The sequence below is a fragment of the Saccoglossus kowalevskii genome, chromosome 18, assembly GCF_978046115.1.
Source record: "Saccoglossus kowalevskii chromosome 18, keSacKowa6.1, whole genome shotgun sequence".
NCBI lineage: Eukaryota > Metazoa > Hemichordata > Enteropneusta > Harrimaniidae > Saccoglossus > Saccoglossus kowalevskii.
In genome coordinates this window covers 33,894,694-33,920,518 of record NC_140658.1, presented here as the reverse complement: position 1 = coordinate 33,920,518, position 25,825 = coordinate 33,894,694, and the positions used below count along the sequence as shown (strand labels likewise).

The 25,825-nt window shown below is 39.6% G+C and overlaps 1 protein-coding gene across 1 annotated transcript in view; it reads right to left on the bottom strand.

Annotated features, from left to right (window-relative positions):
- The window catches only part of LOC102804847 (uncharacterized), a 179,915-nt gene that overhangs the window by 10,583 nt on the left and 143,507 nt on the right, over window positions 1-25,825 (bottom strand). The window contains exons 73-82 of the mRNA XM_085493076.1: window positions 15,398-15,555; window positions 13,585-13,733; window positions 13,174-13,286; window positions 12,294-12,457; window positions 12,109-12,195; window positions 7,827-8,153; window positions 4,432-4,510; window positions 2,454-2,597; window positions 2,059-2,222; window positions 1,870-1,959 (exon numbers count right to left, since the gene is read on the bottom strand). Coding sequence (XP_085349202.1) covers window positions 1,870-1,959; window positions 2,059-2,222; window positions 2,454-2,597; window positions 4,432-4,510; window positions 7,827-8,153; window positions 12,109-12,195; window positions 12,294-12,457; window positions 13,174-13,286; window positions 13,585-13,733; window positions 15,398-15,555 — 1,475 coding nt within the window. The remainder of the gene's footprint in view (window positions 1-1,869; window positions 1,960-2,058; window positions 2,223-2,453; window positions 2,598-4,431; window positions 4,511-7,826; window positions 8,154-12,108; window positions 12,196-12,293; window positions 12,458-13,173; window positions 13,287-13,584; window positions 13,734-15,397; window positions 15,556-25,825) is intronic.

Sequence of the window (25,825 nt, the reverse complement as noted above, 5' to 3'; positions counted from 1 at the left end):
AATTTAAACATAATCAGTCAAAACATATCAGAGATATGGCTCTAGAAGCGCATTCATTTAAACAAAATGGCCGCCAGTCAGCCATTTTGAATCTGATCTGAAAAATAAAATGACGTGCATCAAGAACCCATAATCTCTAATGTATGTACTAAGTTTGAACAAAATCTATCCATAAACACCAAGATTCAGTTCTGGAATGCCAGACATGCTTGATTTTTTACAAAATCAAAAATTGCTGCCATTTGGCCATTTTGAATCAGACAGTCAAACCAATATATCTATGTCATGATGTATATTGAATATATACAATTTTAACATAATCAATTGAAGCATGGCAGAGATATGTCACTAGAACTTCATTTATTAAAACAAAATGGCTGCCAGTTGGCGATTTTAAATTGGATCTGAAAAATAAATGATGTGCATCAAGGTCTCATAATGTCCAACGCATGTACCAAGTTTTAACAAAATCCATCCCCAAACGCCAAGATCAAGTTCTGGAATGCCAGAAATGCTTGATTTTTGATGATGTTTTTAGCACAAAAACGGCTGCCATTTGGCCATTTTGAATCAGATAGTCAAACCAATTTATCTATGTCATGATATATAATGAATATATAAAATTTTAACATAATCAGTCAAAGCATGGCAGAGATACATGTATGGCACTAGAACTGCATTCATTAAAACAAAATGGCCACCAGTCGGCCATTCAGGAGAGAATGGTGATGTATATTTCAATCCAGGCAGTAATGATAAATTTGATGTAAGGAAGATATGAGGGATTTCAAAATGTTTCAAAATGGCAACCAGTCGGCCATTTTAATTGGATCTGAAAAATAAAATGTGTATCAAGGTCCCATAATGTCCAATGTACATGTATGTACCAAGTTTAAACAAAATCCATCCATACATGCTTGATTTTGATGATTTTTTAGCACAAAAATGGCCACCATTCGGCCATCTTGAAACAGATCTGAAACAAATTGATGTGCATATGTATAATATTATGTATGATGTATGTGTGAAGTGTGATTGTGATTAGTCCAGGCATGTCTAAGACACAGGTCCGGGCACACACATGCTTGCACAAAGCTCAAAATATAAGTCCCCGTTTTCGGACTGCGTCTCAATTGGACTAAAAATTGCACTAAAGTGGGGGATGGGCGCTTGACCGAGCATGGGCACTAACACAGTATTGTACTTTTCATACATTTATTTTCAATTGTCCGGATGCTGTACATGTAACAGTAGTAAACTTTTGTTTTATTTCAGTGTACATTTCCTGACTGATTGTGATTACGGTGGTGATTCTCTACTGTCAAAATCATCAAAATTTGAGAATTGACAATATCATCACAAAATGAATATATCTGAGAGAGGTCTACCCAAGGTAGATACACCAAGTATCAAAGCAATCAGACTTGTAGTTTTCAAGAAGTCAAAAAAGTAACAAGTTGACACGGACACTGACAATGGACAATCACTTATGTAACAAAGTCGCCAACGGAGCTAAAAAAATCAAGTCTATGGAAACAGTGTCATATGAAGTAGGGGAATTACTTTTTTCATAAAAAAATAATACTGTGAGTCATATTTTGCCAAATCTCCGTGGATTTCCTATTATAATATTTTAACACAAAATACTATATGATTCAAATAAGACTAATTCCTGTGTGATTCTTATAACAATCTTCTATTGACACCAAATCATATAGGATTCCCAAAATCCTGTGAGATTTCTATAGGAATTTGTCTATTAGGAATCATATAGGAAAACATGTTATAATTATCCAAACCAATTTTTCAATACTTTCTAACAGTTTTTTAAGCTGATTATAACTATCAGTATAGACATGTGTATCTTACCTTTTCTAGATACCAGGATGGACTCTCCCCATCATTGTCATGGAAAACACGAATCTTGTATAATTTGCCAATATCAGGAGATAAATGAATCTATAACGAGAAAATGGTATCGGTAATTTGAAAAGTATAACTTACAAGTCACCAATACTGTCACACTGGTAAACATTTTGGAATCCCTCTTAAACTTACATCAAATGTATCAGTACTTCCTGGATTGAAATACACATCACCATTCTCTCCTAAAGGAATATCATCCGACTTATCATTCTCACCATAAACTACCATGGTAACATTGGATGTTGTTCCACTATCTTCTTCATCTTTAGTTGTCACTATGACTTTCCAGTCGCCCTCTGAAATTCAGAATTAAAGTTTATCCTTTACATATGCGTAGCATTCTGGTGTCAATTCATGTAAGGCTACATGACAAGTAAATATCAGCCTTATAGCAATGTTACTGTGGATATAGTAAGTAGCTCTGAATATAATAAATAAATAGCAACAAATTCAGAATGTGGCAAAAAAAAGCATTATGCGGAAGTTCAACAGTCAAACATGTTTAACTTTATCACACAATTTATTACCTTTTGGATTTTCCATTGCTATGAGTTCTGTTTCAGTCATGGTGCCATCTTCAACATCAGATAACCATTTATAACAGTTGAACAACCATGATTTGTCATTCAGTATATCATGAATGATCACCTTATCCAATAACCATCCACCTTCTAAAAAATTAGAGTCATTATTAGCTTCAAGCTTGTGACAATGCATTTAAAAACTTGAATAAAATAACTTGAAATAACTTGCATATGTTTTGTCGCATTTGCGGAGAGTACCTAAGCAAGTAAACAGGAAAATGAACTACGACCCAACTAATACTCATTTCTGTGTACATCTTGCACTATAGTGTATTTGATGAAATAATAATGGATATTGCGTTATTACATTATATGCTAGATTCACAAAACAGCATTTTATCAGAGCCCTACGTCTTAAGCAGGCTTGAGCCAAGTTCGGCTCCAATAAACCCACAGGGTTGAACTCCAATAGGGTTTAGCCCCGACATGGCCCAGACCATGTATACACATCAGGGCCCTTCTATCGGAGCTCTAATCACGCCCTCAATTGTTTTCTTCAATTAGCCTCTCATTTCAATTATGGCAAAGGCAACATTGTTCGTAATTGACAAAAAGATAAGCCCCCCTAATATCCATTTGACAGAGTAAAGAAATACTGCAATAAATAGCTCAATGGAAAACAGAATAATGGCATATGAAATTATGCGACAAAGAAAACGACAGAGCAGATCCAATGGAAATTGAAGAAACTTTTAAAAGACACCAAAGATAAAAATCATAACACCACTGCATTAATTGTCCATGCTCAGACTCGTCACTGTTTTTTTTTTTCTCCCACCTCACAGAATCATGCCATGTAAAAAAAAACAACACAAGCACGACACACAATAATCATTTTCAGCCATGTTTTTTTCATACTAATTATTTGAGAACACTTTTTCGTTCGGCTCTGATCGAACTGAATTTAACTCAGATCTGGGCTGTCTGTCGGCCCCAAATGTGTAAATGCATTGGGGATAATCATGTGATAACCAGTGGGAGGAGCAGTAGTTTGGCTCCAATACTGCCTTGTGAACATAGCAATAATCACAATAGTTCTATTGCCTCATTGGATTAAAAAGTTAAGCCCCAAAAACAAACATGGCACACACATGAATAAAGGAAAAGCTGTATTCATTGTCTGTTCTTAAGTGGCCTGAGAAAAAACTAAAAACACTTAAGAACTTATGACAACATATATGTAATTTAAAATCAATCGGACCTGCGTTTATTACCAAAAATGAAAAAAATATTCATCAAAATTAGATTGAAGATAGAATAGAATAGAATGGAATGGAATGGAATGGAATGGAATGGAATGGAATGGAATGGAATGGAATGGAATGGAATGGAATGGAATGGAATGGAATGGAATGGAATGGAATAGAATAGAATAGAATAGAATAGAATAGAATAGAATAGAATAGAATAGAATAGAATAGAATAGAATAGAATAGAATAGATTTATTTCACCAGAAAAAAGAATGAATATTAAATATATATATTTTTTCTGGTGGGGACCAGAGAGGTAGTTCTAGCAGAACTAATCTAGTCCCTGGCCCCAAAACCATACTCAACTGTTAAAATGTACGTTGTTGTGAATAGTGATACAGAAAACAAATTATATTGTTAAGTTAAAAATAATTATTAAATACCATTATGAAATGAACAAATCTGAGAGAGGTTCACATGTAGTACCTATATATGTAATATCAAAGCAATTGGATACCTGTAGTCCACATAATAACATTATTTTATTTAAGAGCTGTGCTTTAATACAATATATAGGTTGTAATGGTTTAGAACAACTGTTCTGGGAATACATGTATATAATTACAAATACTATGGTACATCCTTAAGCCAAATACATTTGCCAAAGAAGTTTAGTTAGTTATCAAAGAACATTAGGTGAATACATTAAGATTATACATTGTCAACTTACCAGAACCATTTCCATCATGACCGATTATTGCTGTACTCAATTCACCAAGATCTACTGCTTCTACGATAAATGTCTTTTTCTAAAGATGAAAATAAAAAAATCAATCTCATAGAAGATACCTACATAACTGCATAGTATGTTATCCAACTTAAGTTGACATTTACAATAATACGAATTGGGCTGGCATTTCAAAACATCTGACATCACTTTAAACACAATTTTGCTAAATTCACTGACACTGTGTCAGAGGACACTAGAAACATTGTCATGGCTCTAAATTTTCATGGTGCAGACAGATTGAAATAGTTTACAGAACTGTAGTCTGGTTGTGAGGCTATAAGCAGTTTACAGAACTGTAGTCTGCATGGTTTCCAGGCTATAAGCAGTTTACAGGACTGTAGTCTGCATGGTTCCCAGGCTATAAGCTGTTTACAGTACTGTAGTCTGGTCCCCAGGCTATAAGCTGTTTACAGTACTGTAGTCTGGTTCCCAGGCTATAAGCTGTTTACAGTACTGTAGTCTGGTTCCCAGGCTATAAGCTGTTTACAGAACTGTAGTCTGGTTCCCAGGCTATAAGCTGTTTACAGAACTGTAGTCTGGTTGTGAGGCTATAAGCAGTTTACAGAACTGTAGTCTGCATGGTTTCCAGGCTATAAGCAGTTTACAGGACTGTAGTCTGCATGGTTCCCAGGCTATAAGCTGTTTACAGTACTGTAGTCCGGTCCCCAGGCTATAAGCTGTTTACAGTACTGTAGTCTGGTTCCCAGGCTATAAGCTGTTTACAGAACTGTAGCCTGGTTGTGAGGCTATAAGCAGTTTACAGAACTGTAGTCTGCATGGTTCCCAGGCTACAATCAGTTTACAGTACTGTAGTCTTGTAACCAGGCTATAAGCAGTTTACAGTACTGTCGTCTGGTTCCCAGGCTACAAGCAGTTTACAGGACTGTAGTCTGGTAACCAGGCTATAAGCAGTTTACAGTACTGTAGTCTGGTTCCCAGGCTACAAGCAGTTTACTGAACTGTAGTCTGCATGGTTCCCAGGCTATAATCAGTTTACAGTACTGTAGTCTTGTAACCAGGCTATAAGCAGTTTACAGTACTGTAGTCTGGTAACCAGGCTATAAGCAGTTTACAGGACTGTAGTCTGGTAATCAGGCTATAAGCAGTTTACAGGACTGTAGTCTGGTAACCAGGCTATAAGCAGTTTACAGGACTGTAGTCTGGTAACCAGGCTATAAGCAGTTTACAGGACTGTAGTCTGGTACCTAGGCTATAAGCAGTTTACAGGACTGTAGTCTGGTAACCAGGCTATAAGCAGTTTACAGGACTGTAGTCTGGTAACCAGGCTATAAGCAGTTTACAGGACTGTAGTCTTGTAACCAGGCTATAAGCAGTTTACAGTACTGTCGTCTGGTACCTAGGCTATAAGCAGTTTACAGTACTGTCGTCTGGTACCTAGGCTATAAGCAGTTTACAGTACTGTAGTCTTGTAACCAGGCTATAAGCAGTTTACAGGACTGTAGTCTGGTAACCAGGCTATAAGCAGTTTACAGGACTGTAGTCTGGTACCTAGGCTATAAGCAGTTTACAGGACTGTAGTCTGGTAACCAGGCTATAAGCAGTTTACAGGACTGTAGTCTGGTAACCAGGCTATAAGCAGTTTACAGGACTGTAGTCTGGTAACCAGGCTATAAGCAGTTTACAGGACTGTAGTCTGGTACCTAGGCTATAAGCAGTTTACAGAACTGTAGTCTTGTAACCAGGCTATAAGCAGTTTACAGGACTGTAGTCTGGTACCTAGGCTATAAGCAGTTTACAGTACTGTCGTCTGGTACCTAGGCTACAAGCAGTTTACTGAACTGTAGTCTGCATGGTTCCCAGGCTATAAGCAGTTTACAGTACTGTAGTCTTGTAACCAGGCTATAAGCAGTTTACAGGACTGTAGTCTGGTAACCAGGCTATAAGCAGTTTACAGGACTGTAGTCTGGTAACCAGGCTATAAGCAGTTTACAGTACTGTCGTCTGGTACCTAGGCTATAAGCAGTTTACAGTACTGTCGTCTGGTACCTAGGCTATAAGCAGTTTACAGGACTGTAGTCTTGTAACCAGGCTATAAGCAGTTTACAGGACTGTAGTCTTGTAACCAGGCTATAAGCAGTTTACAGTACTGTCGTCTGGTACCTAGGCTATAAGCAGTTTACAGGACTGTAGTCTGGTACCTAGGCAATAAGCAGTTTACAGTACTGTAGTCTGGTACCTAGGCTATAAGCAGTTTACAGGACTGTAGTCTTGTAACCAGGCTATAAGCAGTTTACAGGACTGTAGTCTTGTAACCAGGCTATAAGCAGTTTACAGTACTGTCGTCTGGTACCTAGGCTATAAGCAGTTTACAGTACTGTAGTCTGGTACCTAGGCTATAAGCAGTTTACAGGACTGTAGTCTTGTAACCAGGCTATAAGCAGTTTACAGTACTGTCGTCTGGTACCTAGGCTATAAGCAGTTTACAGTACTGTAGTCTTGTAACCAGGCTATAAGCAGTTTACAGTACTGTCGTCTGGTACCTAGGCTATAAGCAGTTTACAGGACTGTAGTCTGGTACCTAGGCAATAAGCAGTTTACAGTACTGTAGTCTGGTACCTAGGCTATAAGCAGTTTACAGGACTGTAGTCTTGTAACCAGGCTATAAGCAGTTTACAGGACTGTAGTCTTGTAACCAGGCTATAAGCAGTTTACAGTACTGTCGTCTGGTACCTAGGCTATAAGCAGTTTACAGTACTGTAGTCTGGTACCTAGGCTATAAGCAGTTTACAGGACTGTAGTCTTGTAACCAGGCTATAAGCAGTTTACAGTACTGTCGTCTGGTACCTAGGCTATAAGCAGTTTACAGTACTGTAGTCTGGTACCTAGGCTATAAGCAGTTTACAGGACTGTAGTCTTGTAACCAGGCTATAAGCAGTTTACAGTACTGTCGTCTGGTACCTAGGCTATAAGCAGTTTACAGGACTGTAGTCTTGTAACCAGGCTATAAGCAGTTTACAGAACTGTCGTCTGGTACCTAGGCTATAAGCAGTTTACAGGACTGTCGTCTGGTACCTAGGCTATAAGCAGTTCACAGAACTGTAGTCTTGTAACCAGGCTATAAGCAGTTTACAGTACTGTCGTCTGGTACCTAGGCTATAAGCAGTTTACAGGACTGTAGTCTGGTACCTAGGATATAAACAGTTCACAGTACTGTAGTCTGGTACCCAGGCTATAAGCAGTTTACAGGACTGTAGTCTGGTTCGCAGGCTATAAGCAGTTCACAGTACTGTAGTCTGGTACCTAGGCTATAAGCAGTTTACAGTAACTGTAGTCTGGTAACCAGGCTATATTTATAATGATTATTTTCTACCAACCTTTCCTTGTGGAAACTTGATCCCTCCACCATCACTGCCTTCTTCAGGATCTTTCTCATCATCATTATCAACTGCTCTCTTTAATATTCTTCTCCCAGTGTCACCATTCACCCCAAAGACAGTTATATAGACATTAGCATCAGTGCCAGCATTTTCCTGGGAATTTGTAAATAGTTCCAGTTCATATTGTAGTAGTTGTAATGCTTTCTTTTCTGGCCAGATGGCAGGAACCTCCTTTATCAAGTCAGTATTATCTTTTTCATCAGACAACCAGCACATTGGTCTAGCACAGAACTCTTCTTTGGTATGCACATCCTTCAGTTTTATCTGAGATTCAGAATAAGAACACAATCAGAAGTAAGATGAAATAAGAGGATCATGTGATTTCAATGCATAGTACATGTATTTTCACTGGATGGATAAATCACACTTTTTCATATATTTTACACTCAGTAAAATCAGTGAAAATAAACTTATACAAAAAACAGCTAAAATACCTTATAAAAAAATTAATTTTAGCTTAAATATGTTACAGTATCAAAAATTTCATTCATGTATTTTTGAAAAGTCAGCAATTAAATGGAAAATCAACAGACAGGAACTGACTAGTATTTTGAATACAGTTTTAAAAGTTGTTACTAAAGTTTACATGAAATAATAAAAAAGTTATCAAAATAATTTTCTACTTGTTTATCGTATCTACTTGTTTATCGTTATCGTTGAGTTGCCAATGGTGTGGTGCATACAGGAGTTGACTATGGTGTGGTGCATACATGAGTTGACTATGGTGTGGTGCATACATGAGTTGACTATGGTGTGGTGCATACATGAGTTGACTATGGTGTGGTGCATACAGGAGTTGACTATGGTGTGGTGCATACAGGAGTTGACTACGGTGTGGTGCATACAGTACAGTTCTCGCAGAAGCCTTGGCTTCACTTCAGCGTCAGCTTCGCTTCAGCATCGCATCGTTATGGCATTGTTATGGCTTCATCGTCGCATCAATGTCGCGACATTAAAAAGTTAGGCGATTATCGCTTCGCTTCATTGTGGCCTCATTATGGCGACAATGTGGCATCAGCATCGCTTCATCAAACAAAGAAGTACTGTACTCATTTCCCCCAAACCTCTTGACCGCTTCCGCTTTTGACCGGTCAATTTCCGTTTTATTTTCGACCGTGCAAAAATTCTGACTACTAAAAATTGTTTGGTTTTCATAGATCACGGTTACTAGTTTAGTAACCGTGCATAGATGTTGAACAACCGTAAAAAGTTCAAATACTTTTTGTTTTAACTATCTATAATTATATGCATGCAATCTGACCCTTTGACCTAGATTTGGCTGGGATTGAATATTTTATTTTAGACAATATTCCGACGTGACGCACTGCTACAAAATGTATTCAACAGAAGTACAACATGGTTGTCTGGGTTTCTTTTCCTGATTGTGTTGAGTTTACGATTTGTATAATTATTGTTGTTTCCCCCAAGCAGAAGACAAGCCGAAGGACCATGAAGCTAAATAGAATTCCCACGCATGGACGTGGACTGAGTGAAAGAAAATATTTCTAAGGCTAAAATAAAAATGACCTACTATTACACCTCTTTGTGTATTTGTCAATTTTGTATATATTTGGTATGATCGTAAATACCTAGAAAAATCTCGTCTTTCGTTAATAATTTCATTTGTTTGAAATGTCTACCGGCCGTAATTTGTTTCTCCAAACGGTCCCGACGTCCGTCATTCAACACAATCAGCATTTATTTATCGCAATTCATGGGGATCATGTCCCATAATTTGCGGGCTGTACAACCAAATAATTACACAAGTACTATTTATTGTATTTTTGTTTTACCTCACGAAACTACAACAGAGCGTGGAGTTGTCACGGTTAAATAGTCGCCTTGAAATTGATGGAACTTCAACTACTAGTATCCATTTCTCACCTTGGAATAAACAAAATCGAAGAGCATCGGGGGATATATTATTAACCAGTCTTACGAATCGCTAGCTTTATTTTATTCGAATCCATAAAATTCACGAGTTTTCGACATTTGTTGGCAACTTCCGCGCTAAAATGGTTGAAAATGTGGGTGTGGTTTTCTCGCAAAGTCCTGTTGATAATACGGACAAATATGGTTCTGCGACCCATGTCGTGCTCCGATCAGGTGACTCTCAGCCAATCAATGATGTTGTAACAAAACATATTTAACGCAAATTGAAGGGTCGTCATACCATCCAATCTCCATCGTCGATTCACAAAGGTTTTTTTGTGCTGTGACAGGCTTCGCAATTATTCACTGAAAAACATCGGTATATTTTGACAAACGGATGGGATTTTACCTCAGTTCAAAAAAAGAAAAAAAAAAAACAGGGCTGAGATACAAATCAGTTTTGCAAGTTGGGAAATAAGGTAAACCAGACTGGGGTCGATGATTTTCAGTATCGAAGAACTTCCGTGTGAATCATGATTTTCAAATTGTTCATCGGCTGGTCACCAAATATTTACGGCCACACTAAATGGACAAGTTTTTTTTCTGAAGCCCAATAAATTATTCCTGCATGTCAAGCGCTATTCGATTTTTTACAGGGCATGTGGCTCGTTTTCATTCGAAAATATTTTTTTGTGAGAATACTTTTAAAGTACGTATAGATCGAGCTCAGATCACTGATCGTGACTTGAGAATTGGTTGTCAAATTTTACCAGACCGATGCCACCACAACCATCCAATCATATGTTGGAAATGTACGCACTTGTTTTGGAACTTTGTATCAAGATGACCGGCGACGACGCCGACGCACCAGGCGGCGTACGTGTGTATTGCATGTTTTAGTAGTCCGGGCATGGGGTGGGACTCGGCTAAAACTAAACGAAACACAGAAAAATACCACCGAAATGAGGAATCTGAATCTGCTCTTCTAGCAGCAAATAAAATGAGCGAAAAAAAGGTAATTTTATAACAAGAACAGTTTCACTTCGTATACAGCAACTTGTGTTGTATCAGAACGACGATTGCATCGTGTGATTTGAATTTATTTATTTTCCTTCCAGTCAATATGAAACTCGTCACCTTGCCAATTGTAATGTACTTCGCAAAGTTTTTGGTGCCCAATACTCGCAACACTAAAATAATTAAACAAGATATCTTTTTAAAATGTCATTTTACTCTTGATCATATTATTTTATTCGCCTTGAATTTCAAATCGATTACATATCGAACTTCTGTACATGTTTTTGTCTACTGCCCTTCTGCGTGCAAATAATGAGGTCATACTCATGTCACAATAAGTTGAAGCTGATGCCATGTTGATGCCATGAGACTGCGAAGCTGAGGCCACGATGATGCCACAAAATAGCGAGGCGAACACAGCTTCAATTTTCAATGACGCGAAGCTGATGCCACAATGATGCGATGCTGAGGCGACAATGAAGCCATGCGTAGGCGACAATGATGCCACAAAAGCCAAAGCTTCCGCGAGAACTGTACTGTACATGAGTTGACTATGGTGTGGTGCATACATGAGTTGACGATGGTATGGTGCATACATGAGTTGACTATGGTGTGGTGCATACATGAGTTGACTATGGTGTGGTGCATACATGAGTTGACTATGGTGTGGTGCATACATGAGTTGACTATGGTGTGGTGCATACATGAGTTGACTATGGTGTGGTGCATACATGAGTTGACTATGGTGTGGTGCATACATGAGTTGACGATGGTATGGTGCATACATGAGTTGACTATGGTGTGGTGCATACATGAGTTGACAATGTTATGGTGCATACATGAGTTGACTATGGTGTGGTGCATACATGAGTTGACTATGGTGTGGTGCATACATGAGTTGACTATGGTGTGGTGCATACATGAGTTGACAATGTTATGGTGCATACATGAGTTGACTATGGTGTGGTGCATACATGAGTTGACTATGGTGTGGTGCATACATGAGTTGACTATGGTATGGTGCATACATGAGTTGACTATGGTGTGGTGCATACATGAGTTGACTATGGTATGGTGCATACGTGAGTTGACTATGATGTGGTGCATACACGAGTTGACTATGGTGTGGTGCATACAGGAGTTGACGATGGTATGGTGCATACATGAGTTGACTATGGTGTGGTGCATACATGAGTTGACAATGTTATGGTGCATACATGAGTTGACTATGGTGTGGTGCATACATGAGTTGACTATGGTGTAGTGCAAACATGAGTTGACTATGGTGTGGTGCATACATGAGTTGGCCGTGGTATTATTACTACTTTACCTTTTCCAGGAGCCATGATGGATTTTTCCCACTATTATCACTTTGAAGACGAATTTTGTAAATCCTGCCAATGTTACCAAGAATTACCTAGAAAAGATGATAACATTTAACATGTAGGTTACAAATATGTAGACGGCCAAAATGGGAACTCAAAACTGTTTTAATGTAAGTAGTTATCTACTTACATCAAATTCATCAATTGTTCCTGGTTTGAATTTTTCTGGTTTATCTTCACCAAGTACATAAGCCTGACTTACTCCCTCTGTACCATAGGCTATGAATGTCACTTTGGCTTCAGTGCCAGCATTCTCATCTTCATTAGTTGTCACATAAACTTTCCATTCTCCCTCTGAAAAGATTAATTGTTTAATTTCAATTACTATAAATTGTGTTTTGTTGTATTACCAACAAGAAACTCTTAACTATCTTCTAATTAAAACCAAAGAGCAATAAATGAGGGGTGATTGAGATATGTCCCAAATATCAAACTGACTGTCTTACAATTACATTTGTAATGGCATTTTAGGTGGTCTTGCATAAATAAATTTAAGGCTTACATCCATGGTAATTTGTGGTAATTGAATTTGAATTTGTACACTGCTGATGCCTAAACTTCAAACAGTAAATGGAAGTAAACTTTGAATGATATTATAATAGTGACATTGATTTGGTTTCACTAAATTTTAGTTAATACATGTATATATTATTATACATCTGCCACTGTAACGCCATAAGTTACAGCATGTTGCAATTTTTACCATATTAGGAAATGTGAATTCCCAATATGGAATGATTACGCGTAAGCGTCCCCTAATAATAAAAATAAACATGGCTGTAACCAGGGTTTGACTGGACTCCACACAAAGATTTTCGCTGAGTCTGTTCTAAACATTTTGGATTTTGGCATTCCCATGATGTATCCTTGGAAGGAAAAGATGTATATAATAAGGTTATTACGAGGATACCTCAAAGTATGCAAGAAGACAATACAGCGGGAGTATTGACTGACGCGCAGCAGAGGTCAATGCGCTGGTGTACTGTCATATTATTTCAACTTTGACTCACGTGATTCAGTTGGTTCCTCAGGAAGAGGAACAACAATCTTACTACTCTCCCTTACTTCTGACAAATCAAATGTTTCCTCTATGGTTTCATCTGGATTATCATAACCAAGGTTTCTATATAATGGGAAAAGTAACACAATATAATGCAACAGTAATATTTTGCATGAAAAAAGTAACATATTAAGTAAAAGTGTAAATACAATAAACAGAAAGAATTAATATCTAATAATTTTCTACATATAATGCAAAATATTGAAATTGTCTTTAATTACCAGAGTATCATGTAGACTACATAAATCATCTGATTTATTTATGTATTAAATGTTGATGTATAGATTATCTGTTTATCTAACAACCAACAATTAAATATTCAATAGTGATAGAATGTGTCATATTTTGATTATCATCTCACCTAACACATTTAAATTCAGTTTCTTGTTCAGCGGCAAGACCTTCTTTGATGACAAGTTTATCAACAAACCATGCTTTACCTGGTGATTTGAATATTGTAATTTTCTGTAGTGACCCCAAGGATACTGCTTCTACAGTGAACTCATCAACCTGTTGACAAAATCACCAAATGTATCATGTCTTCCATTGATTAATATCAAGTATTTTTTTATAGCATGATCCCATGAGATATTTTGTGCTATAATGGCCAAATATGGCTTAGTGCTATAATGGCCAAATATGGCTGTGTGCTATAATGGCCAAATATGGCTGTGTGCTATAATGGCTAAATATGGCTGTGTGCTATAATGGCCAAATATGGCTGTGTGCTATAATGGCCAAATATGGCTGTGTGCTATAATGGCCAAATATGGCTGTGTGCTATAATGGCCAAATATGGCTGTGTGCTATAATGGCCAAATATGGCTGTGTGCTATAATGGCCAAATATGGCTGTGTGCTATAATGGCCAAATATGGCTGTGTGCTATAATGGCCAAATATGGCTGTGTGCTATAATGGCCAAATATGGCTGTGTGCTATAATGGCCAAATATGGCTGTGTGCTATAATGGCCAAATATGGCTGTGTGCTATAATGGCCAAATATGGCTGTGTGCTATAATGGCCAAATATGGCTGAGTGCTATAATGGCCAAATATGGCTGAGTGCTATAATGGCCAAATATGGCTGAGTGCTATAATGGCCAAATATGGCTGTGTGCTATAATGGCCAAATATGGCTGTGTGCTATAATGGCCAAATATGGCTGTGTGCTATAATGGCCAAATATGGCTGTGTGCTATAATGGCCAAATATGGCTGTGTGCTATAATGGATAAATATGGCTGTGTGCTATAATGGCCAAATATGGCTGTGTGCTATAATGGCCAAATATGGCTGTGTGCTATAATGGCCAAATATGGCTGTGTGCTATAATGGCCAAATATGGCTGTGTGCTATAATGGCCAAATATGGCTGTGTGCTATAATGGCAGAAATATGGCTGTGTGCTATAATGGATAAACATGGCTGTGTGCTATAATGGCCAAACATGGCTGTGTACTGTGCTTTCTGACCAAAACTTGTTTTTAACACCAACAATATCATTTATAGTACTTCTGAATAATTTTTGATCTGTCAACTTTATTATCATGATTCATATTCATGAAATAAAATTTTCTGAAACTTGTTAAATGTAATAGTTTTCGTCTTAGATTTTTCATAACAGTGAGCCAATTTTCATTATCATTCAATACTAAATGTCAGATTTAAACCCAGTTTGTAAGCTTCTGCATTTGTTTTTGTTCAATTCAATATTTGATTATTTGTTTTACACTTGAAACTAATAGAAGATATCTGGCTAGTTATTGTATGCATTAGTGGTTTTAGACCTCACCTGAAGTAGTTTTAAAGAATTTTGAGTTTAATTGTTCCAGTAAGAGCGTAAGGTTAGAAATATTGTTTAAATAGCAAATTGAATTACTTATCCAAATTTTGCAGCAAAAGACAAAGACAAAAAAATAATTTTAAAAGTATCCAGCAATTGTAAATGGTCTTGTTCCAAAGATATTAATATTAATAGCTCAACAGGCATTACCTCACCAGGCATTACCTGGAACTTGTTTTGTGTGCTTGCTGAAATGGTGTTTTCTCAATGATGAGGGAACCAATTTTTTTTTTTTTTTTGTGAGAGGGGTGGGCTGTTCAATCAGAAGACAAGTTTTATTGTGAATTGAGTATCTGTATCTACCTCACATCTCCAATTATTATGAAACTCACCTTTCCTGGTTGATCAAATTTTTCACCACCACTGATTGGCTTACATAGCCACCTTTTACCAGTGTCACCAAGACTACCAATAATATTAATGTAGATATCAGCATCAGTACCTGATTCAGCATCTTCATACGTGAAGACAGTTATAAGATATGATGATACTGAAAAGAAAAGTAATTATGATAAGGGAAATGTAATGGACATCAGGACTAGAGGCACTGGGTTCACTCACCCAGTTACTGGTTCAACACATGACAATGTCACCAACTGTAAAAATGCATCCAGGTTTTGAAGATACTGCTGCATGTACATTGGTTTTACAGACTTTTCTTTCATGTAAATCGTTACCAATAAAGGGCTGGCTAACATTTTTAGAACCTTAATGGCACTGTGTGCTACATATGTGATTAAGGTAAGTCATAGAGGCTCATTCCTTGGACGTAACAACTTAACATTACAGAAAACTTCTTGACCAGAAACACAAAAAACATACATGTCCTATAATTGATGCAAATTGTATGTATTTGTATTGAACAATTTAGAGTAATGTGTAGCATGGTTGAGTAAAGAAAACATTGCCTACTTGTACAGCACTGTAATTGTGTAATGAGTCAAACACCAATGTTTGACATTAAACAAATAAGACCCAATCACTTACCATATTGGTTTAACTATATCACACATAATATGCCACCGATACAATGAGTATTTTACTCAAGAACACCAAATTGGGTACAACAAAGATTAGTGTCTACTCAGTGGCACCAACATGTGGGAACGACAAAGATTAGTGTCTACTCAGTGGCACCAACATGTGGGAACTACAAAGATTAGTGTCTACTCAGTGGCACCAACATGTGGGAACAACAAAGATTAGTGTCTACTCAGTGGCACCAACATGTGGGAACTACAAAGATTAGTGTCTACTCAGTGGCACCAACATGTGGGAACGACAAAGATTAGTGTCTACTCAGTGGCACCAACATGTGGGAACGACAAAGATTAGTGTCTACTCAGTGGCACCAACATGTGGGAACAACAAAGATTAGTGTCTACTCAGTGGCACCAACATGTGGGAACTACAAAGATTAGTGTCTACTCAGTGGCACCAACATGTGGGAACAACAAAGATTAGTGTCTACTCAGTGGCACCAACATGTGGGTACAACAAAGATTAGTGTCTACTCAGTGGCACCAACATGTGGGTACAACAAAGATTAGTGTCTACTCAGTGGCACTAACATGTGGGAACTACAAAGATTAGTGTCTACTCAGTGGCACCAACATGTGGGAACTACAAAGATTAGTGTCTACTCAGTGGCACCAACATGTGGGAACGACAAAGATTAGTGTCTACTCAGTGGCACTAACATGTGGGAACTACAAAGATTAGTGTCTACTCAGTGGCACCAACATGTGGGAACAACAAAGATTAGTGTCTACTCAGTGGCACCAACATGTGGGAACTACAAAGATTAGTGTCTACTCAGTGGCACCAACATGTGGGAACTACAAAGATTAGTGTCTACTCAGTGGCACTAACATGTGGGAACGACAAAGATTAGTGTCTACTCAGTGGCACCAACATGTGGGAACGACAAAGATTAGTGTCTACTCAGTGGCACCAACATGTGGGTACTACAAAGATTAGTGTCTACTCAGTGGCACCAACATGTGGGAACTACAAAGATTAGTGTCTACTCAGTGGCACCAACATGTTGGAACTACAAAGATTAGTGTCTACTCAGTGGCACCAACATGTGGGAACGACAAAGATTAGTGTCTACTCAGTGTCACCAACATGTGGGTACTACAAAGATTAGTGTCTACTCAGTGGCACCAACATGTGGGAACGACAAAGATTAGTGTCTACTCAGTGGCACCAACATGTGGGTACTACAAAGATTAGTGTCTACTCAGTGGCACCAACATGTGGGAACGACAAAGATTAGTGTCTACTCAGTGGCACCAACATGTGGGAACAACAAAGATTAGTGTCTACTCAGTGGCACCAACATGTGGGTACTACAAAGATTAGTGTCTACTCAGTGGCACCAACATGTGGGAACTACAAAGATTAGTGTCTACTCAGTGGCACCAACATGTGGGAACGACAAAGATTAGTGTCTACTCAGTGGCACCAACATGTGGGTACTACAAAGATTAGTGTCTACTCAGTGGCACCAACATGTGGGAACGACAAAGATTAGTGTCTACTCAGTGGCACCAACATGTGGGTACTACAAAGATTAGTGTCTACTCAGTGGCACCAACATGTGGGAACTACAAAGATTAGTGTCTACTCAGTGGCACCAACATGTGGGAACTACAAAGATTAGTGTCTACTCAGTGGCACCAACATGTGGGAACTACAAAGATTAGTGTCTACTCAGTGGCACCAACATGTGGGTACTACAAAGATTAGTGTCTACTCAGTGGCACCAACATGTGGGTACTACAAAGATTAGTGTCTACTCAGTGGCACCAACATGTGGGAACTACAAAGATTAGTGTCTACACAGTGGCACCAACATGTGCGTACTACAAAGATTAGTGTCTACTCAGTGGCACCAACATGTGGGAACTACAAAGATTAGTGTCTACTCAGTGGCACCAACATGTGGGAACTACAAAGATTAGTGTCTACTTAATGGCACCAACATGTGGGCACTACAATCATTAGTGTCTACTCAGTGGCACCAACATGTGGGAACTACAAAGATTAGTGTCTACTCAGTGGCACCAACATGTGGGTACTACAAAGATGAGTGTCTACTCAGTGGCACCAACATGTGGGTACTACAAAGATTAGTGTCTACTCAGTGGCACCAACATGTGGGAACGACAAAGATTAGTGTCTACTCAGTGGCACCAACATGTGGGAACTACAAAGATTAGTGTCTACTCAGTGGCACCAACATGTGGGAACTACAAAGATTAGTGTCTACTCAGTGGCACCAACATGAGGGAACTACAAAGATTAGTGTCTACTCAGTGGCACCAACATGTGGGAACGACAAAGATTAGTGTCTACTCAGTGGCACCAACATGTGGGTACTACAAAGATTAGTGTCTACTCAGTGGCACCAACACGTGGGTACTACAAAGATTAGTGTCTACTCAGTGGCACCAACATGTGGGAACTACAAAGATTAGTGTCTACTCAGTGGCACCAACATGTGGAAACTACAAAGATTAGTGTCTACTCAGTGGCACCAACATGTGGGAACTACAAAGATTAGTGTCTACTCAGTGGCACCAACATGTGGGTACTACAAAGATTAGTGTCTACTCAGTGGCACCAACATGTGGGAACTACAAAGATTAGTGTCTACTCAGTGGCACCAACCTGTGGGTACTACAAATATTAGTGTCTACTCAGTCGCACCAACATGTAGGAAATACAAAGATTAGTGTCTACTCAGTGGCACCAACATGTGGGTACTACAAAGATTAGTGTCTACTCAGTGGCACCAACATGTGGGAACTACAAAGATTAGTGTCTACTCAGTGGCACCAACATGTGGGAACTACAAAAAATAGTGTCTACTCAGTGGCACCAACATGTGGGAACTACAAAAATTAGTGTCTACTCAGTGGCACCAACATGTGGGAACTACAAAAATTAGTGTCTACTCAGTGGCACCAACATGTGGGAACTACAAAGATTAGTGTCTACTCAGTGGCACCAACATGTGGGAACTACAAAGATTAGTGTCTACTCAGTGGCACCAACATGTGGGAACTACAAAGATTAGTGTCTACTCAAGGGCACCAACATGTGGGAACTACAAAAATTAGTGTCCACTCAGTGGCACCAACATGTGGGAACTACAAAGATTAGTGTCTACTCAAGGGCACCAACATGTGGGAACTACAAAGATTAGTGTTTACTCAGTGGCACCAACATGTGGGAACTACAAAGATTAGTGTCTACTCAGTGGCACCAACCTGTGGGTACTACAAATATTAGTGTTTACTCAGTGGCACCAACATGTGGGAACTACAGAGATTAGTGTCTACTCAGTCGCACCAACATGTGGGCGATACAAAGATTAGTGTCTACTCAGTGGCACCAACATGTGGGTACTACAAAGATTAGTGTCTACTCAGTGGCACCAACATGTGGGAACTACAAAGATTAGTGTCTACTCAGTGGCACCAACATGTGGGAACTACAAAGATTAGTGTCTACTCAGTGGCACCAACATGTGGGAACTACAGAGATTAGTGTCTACTCAGTCGCACCAACATGTGGGCGATACAAAGATTAGTGTCTACTCAGTGGCACCAACATGTGGGTACTACAATCATTAGTGTCTACTCAGTGGCACCAACATGTGGGAACTACAAAGATTAGTGTCTACTCAGTGGCACCAACATGTGGGTACTACAAAGATTAGTGTCTACTCAGTGGCACCAACATGTGGGAACGACAAAGATTAGTGTCTACTCAGTGGGACCAACATGTGGGTACTACAAAGATTAGTGTCTACTCAGTGGCATCAACATGTTGGAACTACAAAGATTAGTGTCTACTCAGTGGCACCAACATGTGGGAACTACAAAGATTAGTGTCTACTCAGTGGCACCAACATGTGGGTACTACAATCATTAGTGTCTACTCAGTGGCACCAACATGTGGGTACTACAAAGATTAGTGTCTACTCAGTGGCACCAACATGTGGGAACTACAAAGATTAGTGTCTACTCAGTGGCACCAACATGTGGGAACGACAAAGATTAGTGTCTACTCAGTGGCACCAACATGTGGGAACGACAAAGATTAGTGTCTACTCAGTGGCACCAACATGTGGGAACAACAAAGATTAGTGTCTACTCAGTGGCACCAACATGTGGGAACTACAAAGATTAGTGTCTACTCAGTGGCACCAACATGTGGGAACAACAAAGATTAGTGTCTACTCAGTGGCACCAACATGTGGGTACAACAAAGATTAGTGTCTACTCAGTGGCACCAACATGTGGGTACAACAAAGATTAGTGTCTACTCAGTGGCACTAACATGTGGGAACTACAAAGATTAGTGTCTACTCAGTGGCACCAACATGTGGGAACTACAAAGATTAGTGTCTACTCAGTGGCACCAACATGTGGGAACGACAAAGATTAGTGTCTACTCAGTGGCACTAACATGTGGGAACTACAAAGATTAGTGTCTACTCAGTGGCACCAACATGTGGGAACAACAAAGATTAGTGTCTACTCAGTGGCACCAACATGTGGGAACTACAAAGATTAGTGTCTACTCAGTGGCACCAACATGTGGGAACTACAAAGATTAGTGTCTACTCAGTGGCACTAACATGTGGGAACGACAAAGATTAGTGTCTACTCAGTGGCACCAACATGTGGGAACGACAAAGATTAGTGTCTACTCAGTGGCACCAACATGTGGGTACTACAAAGATTAGTGTCTACTCAGTGGCACCAACATGTGGGAACTACAAAGATTAGTGTCTACTCAGTGGCACCAACATGTTGGAACTACAAAGATTAGTGTCTACTCAGTGGCACCAACATGTGGGAACGACAAAGATTAGTGTCTACTCAGTGTCACCAACATGTGGGTACTACAAAGATTAGTGTCTACTCAGTGGCACCAACATGTGGGAACGACAAAGATTAGTGTCTACTCAGTGGCACCAACATGTGGGTACTACAAAGATTAGTGTCTACTCAGTGGCACCAACATGTGGGAACGACAAAGATTAGTGTCTACTCAGTGGCACCAACATGTGGGAACAACAAAGATTAGTGTCTACTCAGTGGCACCAACATGTGGGTACTACAAAGATTAGTGTCTACTCAGTGGCACCAACATGTGGGAACTACAAAGATTAGTGTCTACTCAGTGGCACCAACATGTGGGAACGACAAAGATTAGTGTCTACTCAGTGGCACCAACATGTGGGTACTACAAAGATTAGTGTCTACTCAGTGGCACCAACATGTGGGAACGACAAAGATTAGTGTCTACTCAGTGGCACCAACATGTGGGTACTACAAAGATTAGTGTCTACTCAGTGGCACCAACATGTGGGAACTACAAAGATTAGTGTCTACTCAGTGGCACCAACATGTGGGAACTACAAAGATTAGTGTCTACTCAGTGGCACCAACATGTGGGAACTACAAAGATTAGTGTCTACTCAGTGGCACCAACATGTGGGTACTACAAAGATTAGTGTCTACTCAGTGGCACCAACATGTGGGTACTACAAAGATTAGTGTCTACTCAGTGGCACCAACATGTGGGAACTACAAAGATTAGTGTCTACACAGTGGCACCAACATGTGCGTACTACAAAGATTAGTGTCTACTCAGTGGCACCAACATGTGGGAACTACAAAGATTAGTGTCTACTCAGTGGCACCAACATGTGGGAACTACAAAGATTAGTGTCTACTTAATGGCACCAACATGTGGGCACTACAATCATTAGTGTCTACTCAGTGGCACCAACATGTGGGAACTACAAAGATTAGTGTCTACTCAGTGGCACCAACATGTGGGTACTACAAAGATGAGTGTCTACTCAGTGGCACCAACATGTGGGTACTACAAAGATTAGTGTCTACTCAGTGGCACCAACATGTGGGAACGACAAAGATTAGTGTCTACTCAGTGGCACCAACATGTGGGAACTACAAAGATTAGTGTCTACTCAGTGGCACCAACATGTGGGAACTACAAAGATTAGTGTCTACTCAGTGGCACCAACATGAGGGAACTACAAAGATTAGTGTCTACTCAGTGGCACCAACATGTGGGAACGACAAAGATTAGTGTCTACTCAGTGGCACCAACATGTGGGTACTACAAAGATTAGTGTCTACTCAGTGGCACCAACACGTGGGTACTACAAAGATTAGTGTCTACTCAGTGGCACCAACATGTGGGAACTACAAAGATTAGTGTCTACTCAGTGGCACCAACATGTGGAAACTACAAAGATTAGTGTCTACTCAGTGGCACCAACATGTGGGAACTACAAAGATTAGTGTCTACTCAGTGGCACCAACATGTGGGTACTACAAAGATTAGTGTCTACTCAGTGGCACCAACATGTGGGAACTACAAAGATTAGTGTCTACTCAGTGGCACCAACCTGTGGGTACTACAAATATTAGTGTCTACTCAGTCGCACCAACATGTAGGAAATACAAAGATTAGTGTCTACTCAGTGGCACCAACATGTGGGTACTACAAAGATTAGTGTCTACTCAGTGGCACCAACATGTGGGAACTACAAAGATTAGTGTCTACTCAGTGGCACCAACATGTGGGAACTACAAAAAATAGTGTCTACTCAGTGGCACCAACATGTGGGAACTACAAAAATTAGTGTCTACTCAGTGGCACCAACATGTGGGAACTACAAAAATTAGTGTCTACTCAGTGGCACCAACATGTGGGAACTACAAAGATTAGTGTCTACTCAGTGGCACCAACATGTGGGAACTACAAAGATTAGTGTCTACTCAGTGGCACCAACATGTGGGAACTACAAAGATTAGTGTCTACTCAAGGGCACCAACATGTGGGAACTACAAAAATTAGTGTCCACTCAGTGGCACCAACATGTGGGAACTACAAAGATTAGTGTCTACTCAAGGGCACCAACATGTGGGAACTACAAAGATTAGTGTTTACTCAGTGGCACCAACATGTGGGAACTACAAAGATTAGTGTCTACTCAGTGGCACCAACCTGTGGGTACTACAAATATTAGTGTTTACTCAGTGGCACCAACATGTGGGAACTACAGAGATTAGTGTCTACTCAGTCGCACCAACATGTGGGCGATACAAAGATTAGTGTCTACTCAGTGGCACCAACATGTGGGTACTACAAAGATTAGTGTCTACTCAGTGGCACCAACATGTGGGAACTACAAAGATTAGTGTCTACTCAGTGGCACCAACATGTGGGAACTACAAAGATTAGTGTCTACTCAGTGGCACCAACATGTGGGAACTACAGAGATTAGTGTCTACTCAGTCGCACCAACATGTGGGCGATACAAAGATTAGTGTCTACTCAGTGGCACCAACATGTGGGTACTACAATCATTAGTGTCTACTCAGTGGCACCAACATGTGGGAACTACAAAGATTAGTGTCTACTCAGTGGCACCAACATGTGGGTACTACAAAGATTAGTGTCTACTCAGTGGCACCAACATGTGGGAACGACAAAGATTAGTGTCTACTCAGTGGGACCAACATGTGGGTACTACAAAGATTAGTGTCTACTCAGTGGCATCAACATGTTGGAACTACAAAGATTAGTGTCTACTCAGTGGCACCAACATGTGGGAACTACAAAGATTAGTGTCTACTCAGTGGCACCAACATGTGGGTACTACAATCATTAGTGTCTACTCAGTGGCACCAACATGTGGGTACTACAAAGATTAGTGTCTACTCAGTGGCACCAACATGTGGGTACTGCAAAGATTAGTGTCTACTCAGTGGCACCAACATGTGGGTACTACAAAGATTAGTGTCTACTCAGTGGCCCCAACATGTGGGAACTACAAAGATTAGTGTCTACTCAGTGGCACCAACATGTGTGAACTACAAAGATTAGTGTTTACTCAGTGGCACCAACATGTGGGAACTACAAAGATTAGTGTCTACTCAGTGGCACCAACATGTGTGAACTACAAAGATTAGTGTCTACTCAGTGGCACCAACATGTTGGAACTACAAAAATTAGTGTCTACTCAGTGGCACCAACATGTGGGAACTACAAAGATTAGTGTCTACTCAGTGGCACCAACATGTGGGAACTACAAAGATTAGTGTCTACTCAAGGGCACCAACATGTGGGAACTACAAAGATTAGTGTCCACTCAGTGGCACCAACATGTGTGAACTACAAAGTTTAGTGTCTACTCAGTGGCACCAACATGTGGGAACTACAAAGGTTAGTGTTTACTCAGTGGCACCAACATGGGGGAACTACAAAGATTAGTGTCTACTCAGTGGCACCAACATGTTGGAACTACAAAGATTAGTGTCTACTCAGTGGCACCAACATGTGGGAAATACAAAGATTAGTGTCTACTCAGTGGCACCAACATGTTGGAACTACAAAGATTAGTGTCTACTCAGTGGCACCAACATGTTGGAACTACAAAAATTAGTGTCTACTCAGTGGCACCAACATGTGGGAACTACAAAGATTAGTGTCCACTCAGTGGCACCAACATGTGGGAACTACAAAGATTAGTGTCTACTCAAGGGCACCAACATGTGGGAACTACAAAGATTAGTGTCTACTCAGTGGCACCAACATGTGTGAACTACAAAGATTAGTGTCTACTCAGTGGCACCAACATGTGGGAACTACAAAGATTAGTATTTACTCAGTGGCACCAACATGGGGGAACTACAAAGATTAGTGTCTACTCAGTGGCACCAACATGTTGGAACTACAAAGATTAGTGTCTACTCAGTGGCACCAACATGTGGGAACTACAAAGATTAGTGTCTACTCAGTGGCACCAACATGTTGGAACTACAAAGATTAGTGTCTACTCAGTGGCACCAACATGTTGGATCTACAAAAATTAGTGTCTACTCAGTGGCACCAACATGTGGGAACTACAAAGATTAGTGTCCACTCAGTGGCACCAACATGTGGGTACTACAAAGATTAGTGTCTACTCAAAGGCGGTAGGCATAAGAACATAATTTATGGTGTTCGTAATTGACGGTTGAGTGCCAAATAACCACATCATCATTACTTTAGTGTAAAATAGTACATATTTTATATGTGATGGTTTTGAAAAATCTTTATGAATATAGAAATAGACCATGAACATATTGAAAATTTTGCTTGGTCGAGCCTATTTTTGAGTGATCGAACATGGTGTGTACCTTGTTTTATATAAGGCAGACATGCATAATAATGTGAAGAAGAGCACAGTACACGTAAGCAATGGTACGAGCATTGGATGAAAAATTGCAGGTCACATGTTCTATATGGCGAACACCTATTGGTCAGCTTTGGATGTGTCATACCCCATCTATTAATATGAAAAGTGCGGTGAAAGCATCCTACATTCGATCGTTTTCAAAAAGCGCGTGGCCATGTCTTGTATGTGCTAGACTAACGTTTTCTAAAACTCAGAGTCTGATCAAGACGCAAAACCAATACTGGTACAGCTACGAGTTCGAGTCAAAGTGTGTCACCACAGTAATGCTCGTAGTACAGTTTTTTTTTCATTTCTAGAATGTTGCTAATAATAAGGAAAATATTCGTGTATTATTTCTAGTATTCTCTTGACCCAGGCACTTTTGCCTACCGCCCTTGGTCTACTCATTAGCACCGACATGTGCTTTTATTCATCTATGAACAATCAATTTGATTAGATTTTAATAAACTCTGGATAATTT